This window comes from Balaenoptera musculus, chromosome 3 (assembly GCF_009873245.2).
Source record: "Balaenoptera musculus isolate JJ_BM4_2016_0621 chromosome 3, mBalMus1.pri.v3, whole genome shotgun sequence".
In the NCBI taxonomy this organism is placed as follows: domain Eukaryota; kingdom Metazoa; phylum Chordata; class Mammalia; order Artiodactyla; family Balaenopteridae; genus Balaenoptera; species Balaenoptera musculus.
This window is the reverse complement of record NC_045787.1, coordinates 167,142,576-167,149,198: the sequence shown is the minus strand read 5'-3', so window position 1 is coordinate 167,149,198 and position 6,623 is coordinate 167,142,576. Positions and strand designations below refer to the sequence as shown.

The following is a 6,623-nucleotide window of genomic DNA, read 5'->3' as shown; positions in this document are numbered from 1 at the left end:
TTAGAGCCCGCGAGCCACAACTACTGAAGCCCGCGCGCCTAGAGCCCATGTTCCGCAACAAGAGAAGCCACCACAATGAGATGCCCATGCACCGCAACGACGAGTAGCCCCCGTTCGCTGCAACTAGAGAAAGCCCGTGTGCAGCAACGAAGACCCAACGCAACCAAAAATAAAATAAAATAAATTTTAAAAATGAATATATATAAAAAACAAAGTTAGAGCCATTTAAAAGTGGAGGGGACTGTCTCGGGTGCAGGAGTGTGGCCCTGGGAAGGCTACATCCTCTTTCACGGGGTCAGTTTCTCCCTCTGGAAAATGGGTATATGCATAGGATCCTGGCGCCGGATGCAAGGAGTCAGTGCCGGAAAGAGCATGGCGCAGCGCCCGCCATGCCGCGTGTGCTCCGTAGTCGTGCTGGTGGCTACTGTTATCCTTGAGTCCACCCCCATCACTGAGGTCGGTCCCCTGTCCTCTGAGCCTCAGTTTCCCCATTTGGCCATACTCCCCCTTAGACAAACACAGCCAGGGCACGCCCTGGGTGGACAAGAGGCAGCCTCTGCTGGTGTTTACCTGAAGCAGCAGTCGAGGCGGGGCCGGTGGGGCTGGCACCCGCTGTCCTTACTAAGCTGGCCGTCCTTAGCAGCGCCCGGCTTTCCCGGAGGCGGCTGGAGAAGGGCCCAGACCTGGCTGTGGGGGGACTGAGGAGGCTGGGATGATGCTGAGGCCTCTTCTCAGAGGGTACTGTGGGCAGGGACCTCTGTGTACACTTATTAAGCACCCACTGGATGCCAGACTAGGCTGCCTGGGGTCTTTGCCCATGCTGTTCCAGCTGGCAGGTTCACTTTTCCTTTTCACGGTGCTGATCCCTGCCCTTTCTGCTCTCAGTCTAGAAGACACTGCCTGCAGCAAGCCTCCCAGATTCTCTGGGTTGGGTCAGGCACCTCCCTTTGGGTTAACACAGTGCCTATGATTCCCCCATCACAGCACCGATCACCCAATGTTATAGCTGGGCTGTGGGCAGGTCACTTAGTCAATCAACAAATATTGACAGTGTCAGGCACTGTGCATGCTTGGGGAACCCTGCGGGGCAGGTACTGTTACTGCCCCCATATTACAGATGGGAAAACCGAGGCTCAGAGAGGTTTAATAGTGGAAAGAAGCCATGTGGCCTGGGGCCTGGAGCGCAGTAGGGCCTCGGTAAGAGCTGGGTTTCATCCCGGGTGACGGTGAGCTCACTCCCTCCGCTGGCATGGTCGTGAGAAAGGTCATCTCTCTGGTGAACCGGGATGTGCCTGCTCCCCTGTGGTGCCTGTGACCTTGAAGGATGCTCAGGCTTAGAGGTGTGGGGATTCATTCATTCAGTCATTCATTCATTCACTTATTCAACAAACATGTATTGGACAGCTCTTGTGGACCAGTGGCAGGCATGCTGGCCACCCCATATATCTGTTCTCTCTTCCATGGTAGTAGAACCCCTGGTTTTCAGCTGGACCGTTGGCCATTCAGAATAAAGACTACATTTCCCAGCATCCTTTTAGGCAAGTGTGGCCACATGGCTAAGTTCTGGCCAATGGGGTGTGAGCAGAAGTGGTGTATGGGATTTCTGGGGAAGTGTCCTTAAAGGGGGAGGGTGAGCCCTTCCTCACCTCTTCCTCCTCATTGACTGGCATGCAGATGTGATGGCTAGAGCTCAAGCAGCTGCCTTGTCCCATGAGGAGAAGGTCACTTGCTAAGGATGTGGAACAATAAGATAAAAGGAACCCGGGCCCTGGACACCGTGGAGCCTCCATGCTATCCCCGGACTGACTACTCAAGTTCATGAGCAAATAACTCTCTGTGCTTAAGCTGCTCTGGGCAGGTCTCAGATCCCATGGCCAACTCCAAGCTTGACTGCTCCACACGTCTCCATCCTCATCCCAGCCCGTGCCTACTGGACATAGAGGCCTGTCCCTGCTTGGCAGCTCTGGCCTTCCACAGCTCTTGGCAGCTTTGGGACATCCACAGGGACCAAGGCAGTGTCCTCTGGATAGTGCAGCTTCCGTTTGCGGCCGTAGGGCCATCAGGTTAGGAGCAAAGTCCCTCAAAAGGTGGGTGGGAGGTCTTTACCATCTCCCAAGCATCCTGTGCAAGGACCTCTGCCCACGCCTCTGTGCCCCTCCCCACCCCATACACACCAGAGCTGTGACCAGCAGCCCACTCTTTGCCATCATCCATCCAAGAAGAGACCCCCTTTCTCTGAACTACCTTGGAGGTTCCCAGCTACGTAGTGAAGTGCAGACCGCAAAGCACAAGTGAAAAACACTCCCGTGTGTGAAAAAGAAAACATGTGACTAAACACAGACATTCCCTCATGAATCCACCAAGACCAGACCACCGGGTCCAAATCCCACTATCACCTGTACACTGTGCCCTCTGAGAAATTCTATACAATGTTCCCTCCTGGACCTTCCTGATCATGCTTTCCTCAAGCCTAGCATCTGCCCGTCATTCATTGCCTAGAAGACCCCCTTCACTGGCCCAACCCTTCTGAGAAGAGCATGCACTGGGACCTGAAGAAACACCTTATCTGTCCGCCATAAAATTAAACCACATCTGAGCTGGTCTCTGAATTCAACTACAAATTAACAGAAGCTACGGGGGACGGAGGCATCCGTGAAATGACACCACAGGGACACCCAATCAGCAAAACCCAGATCCGGGACATCTGTGCAGGGTGAATGACCTGGTGGCCTCAAATAAACAAACTGCAAGGAAAATTTAAGAGAGAAGGAGGGCAAGAGAAGCTCTCGATTAACAGAGACTTAGGAGACCATCAGCAATAACCCTAGACTCTATCTAGATCCTGATTCAAAGAGCCTAAAAAAATTGTATATTGTAAACGTGCACATTTCCATGTGCTCCCTAGGTGGATATTTGATGCTATTTAAGAATCATTATTCTGGACATGATACTGGAGTTTGCGGAGTTTTTTAAGGGGTCTTATCTTATAAAGCAGGGTCTCTCCCCTCAGCACTGTGGACCCGCAGGCCAGATCATTCTCTGAGGTGAGGCCGTCCTCGGCGCTGTGGGGTGTGGAGCAGCCTCCCTGGTCCCACCCCCTCGATGCCAGGAGCCAACCCCAGTCATGACGACCACAGATGTCCCCAGACACTGCCCAGTGTCCCCGGAGGACAACATCCCCACCCCAGCTGAGAACTACTGCTTTAGAGACACAAATTGAAATATTTACAGATGAAAAAGCATCTGGGATGTGCACCAAAATAGCGAGAGAGGAGGAAGAATAGAGGAGACAAGAGTGGCCAGTAGATAATCATTGAATCTGAGTGATGGGTACATGTGGGGAGGGTCATTATTCCATTCTTTCTACTTGGGTGTGTTTGACACTTTCCACTATAAATAGTTGAAATGCTGGGGAAATTCAAATTAAATCCATAGTTCAGTTCATCGTAACCTACCCAAGGTGCTCTCTCGGTTGAATCAAACGTGCTATGCTGATGTAAGACATGAACACTCAGGAGCTGGGCAAGGGGTCCATGGAAACTATCTCTAGTACCTTTGCAACTTTTCTGTAAAGGTAAAATTATTCCAAAGTAACAAGTTTATTTTTTGTTTAAGGTTTAAATGAATAATAAGCATATGGGAAATCAGCCGCTCCTGTGCCTAGTACTGGAACGGAGGCACAGGGGCCCTGTCGCAGGGCCACCAAGGACATGTTGCACACAGCAGCCCTGAGAATACTGCCTCCCCGCCCCCATGTACCCTCACTCGCCCACAGATGCCAGCAGCCAGCCTTAGGCTCAGCTTGCCACACGCGTGGCATGAGGGGCCGGTCCGCCCCACAGCAGCCAGGGCAAGAATCCGCTTTCAAACCCACTTTATTATCTAGCCTCCAGACTAGAAACACTCCTCACTTCTACCCTCCCCGCCCCAATCTCCACCAGCCAGGGGCGGCGGGCCTCAGAGGGGCTCTGGGGGTCCCTCCAAGGATGTGTTGGCCTCAGCTGCCCCCACGGAGGTGGCACTCCAGCGGCGGGGGGGGCTGGCTTGGGTCAGCAGCTCCAGCCTCCGGGAACGCAGCCGGGTCTGGATGGCCCAGATCGGGGGGTGGTGGCCAGGCAGCGAGGGGTCCTCCTCGTCCCCATAGCTGCCGACGGTGGAGTCAGAGCCGTCCTCCGTGCTGGCCACCGACTGCTTGCATACAGGGCAGGAGCGCTGGGCGGCCTGGGAGAACCAGGGGTCGATGCACTTGCAGTGGTAGATATGGGAGCAGGGCAGGATCTTGAGCTGGTCACCTTCCTCGTATTCATCCAGGCAGATGGCACACAGGTCGTTAAGCCTCGTGAAAGTGCTCACCTGGGCCCTCTGGCTGGCCCGCGCCTTGACCACTGGCCCGCGGGCCCACCAGGCCCACAGCCAGTTCCACAGACACCGCAGGACGAAGAAGGCGGTCGTGAGCAGGGCCAGGGTGCAGCCCAGCGCCCAGGAGATGGCCAGCATGGGGTGGCAGTCCAGGTCCGGGCAGGGCGGGTGGTCGGGCAGCAGGAGGACGTGGGCCAATTTGTCGCAGCGCACGATGACCCGCAGGTCCTGGGAGGTGGCCTCGCCCACGAACACTGAGGGGATGGTGATCTGGCGCCGCAGGTCCTCGTAGACGTGGACCATGAGCACCAGGTCGTCAGAGCGCACGTTGTACACAATGGCCGCCTGGAAGCCGGCCCGCTGGGCGTGCAGCACCTTGAGGTCAAACGTGCAATTGTACCGGCGGATCAGCACGATGGCACCCAGGGAGCCGTTGCCCGGCCGCGGGCCCTCGATGGGATGGCACGCGTTGGCCGGTCTGGCCTCCATCAGGTAGCCCCGCACGCCTTCGGGGGCTAGGGGCACCCCGAACAGGGCCGGCAGGTCCACAAAATCCATGGTGCTTGAGTTACCATCCAGCACGGCTCGCACCACCGCCTGTGTGGGCACCAGCAGCCCCAGAAGGGTCAGTGAGACCCTGACTGCCCGCAGGGCCAGGACTGGCCAGGGCTGCCCCATGGCCAGCCCCTCCTTCTCTGGCTGCGGTGTGGAGCTAGGTCCCGCTGGGGACCACAGACAGGAGGCCTCCAGGCATCTCCAGGACCTCCCAGGAGGCCCGTGGTCGGGGTGTGAATGGACCTTGAACGGATGGCTCAGAGGCAGTTAGACAGAGCGGCTGGGACCTGCGTGGCCCTAGACAGAAACAGCTCCTGGTGGCAGCCCAGCGTGCATTGTGTCTTTGAAGGCTGGTCCCAGGAGGAGCTGACCTACCCAGGCAGCCTTCCTAGCAGATGACACTGAGACCAGGAGCCCCCAGAGTTCTAGATGCTCCCGGCCTCTGTGACATCGCCCTGTTACATCCTGGTCCCTCACCCACACCCCCCACCGAGACAGAATTCCTGGGGCTCTGACCTGGGGGGCTGGGCAACCTTCGCAAAAACTTCTGGAAGGCTCAGAGCATCCCCAGCTCCTGGACCTCGTAAGGCCCGGAGGTGCCACAGAGTGGGCTGGCAGCTGCCCCACCACCACCCCGTGGCTTGGATCCAGCCCTCATACTCGCATTCTGCCAACGTCATCTCCCCAAGCCTCCTAGGGACCCACTGAGGAAGGCGCTAATTTTTCCCCCCTTTCAAGATTTCCAGGGGGACTCAGACTTGTTCAGGGCACCCTCTGCCCATGAGGTCTTAGAGCCCAAATCCCAGATATCCTCCCTCTCTTCCCCTCACTCACTCTGCTCCAGACACATGGGTCTCCTTGCTGTTCCTCCAACACACCAGGCCCGGTCCTGCCTCAGGGCCTTTGCACAGGCTGTTCCCTCAGCCTGGAATGCCCTTTCTCCCTGTGATCAGCTCTTTCTCACCCTTCAGGTTCTCAGTTCATATGTCCTCAGAGTCTAACTGACTTGATATGGGGGGAGGGAGAAGTGCCAAGGTCAGGGCTGGGCTGGCAGGAGTGGGTGGTCCAAGTCCTCACCACCTGGTAGACTACCTGCACTGGCTTTATTCTCTCAGGTCAGAGCTTCCTTTCTAGCCGGGTCTCCAGCTGTCCCTCATTCCTCAGCCAGAGCCCTGGCCATCAGCCTCATGATCCCCCAACTCCTCATCCCCAGATCTCCCACCGTGAGTCTGCCACCTGGCTGGGCAGCCTACTCAAGCGCTGATTCCTTGCTCTGTCATTGACAAGCTGTGTGATGCCAGATAAGTCACTTAAGCTCTCTGGGCCCCAACTTCCAGATCTGTAAAATGGGTGTAATGATGAAGAACCCGTCTAGTAGGGCTGGTGGTATGAGAATTAAATGAGAGAATGCCTGATTAGCATTCAGCATAGGGTCTGAATTTTTTCATTCTCCCATAACAGACCTGCCTCCAGTTCACAACTCTTTCAGTTCATCACCACATGCCAGCCAGGGATATTTCTAAAATCTCAATCCTCTGGTCTCTCCCATGCTCTAAACTCTCCCATGGCTCCCCATTGCCCTCCAGATAAAGTCCATGTTCCTTTCTGTGTCCTACAAGCTCTCCCATGGTCAAGCCCCTGCCAATCTCCAAAGCCTCAATGCTTTTCTTTCTTTTTTAAAAATTATTTGTTTATTTATTTATTTATTT

General features: G+C 55.6%; 1 protein-coding gene across 1 annotated transcript; it reads right to left on the bottom strand.

Moving 5' to 3' along the window:
• Positions 1-3,957: 3,957 nt before the first annotated feature.
• ZNRF4 (zinc and ring finger 4) lies at positions 3,958-5,594 on the bottom strand. The gene is given in 3 exon segments (XM_036847383.1): positions 3,958-5,181; positions 5,184-5,211; positions 5,431-5,594. Coding segments are annotated over 3 exon segments (1,416 nt in total).
• Positions 5,595-6,623: the final 1,029 nt, after the last annotated feature.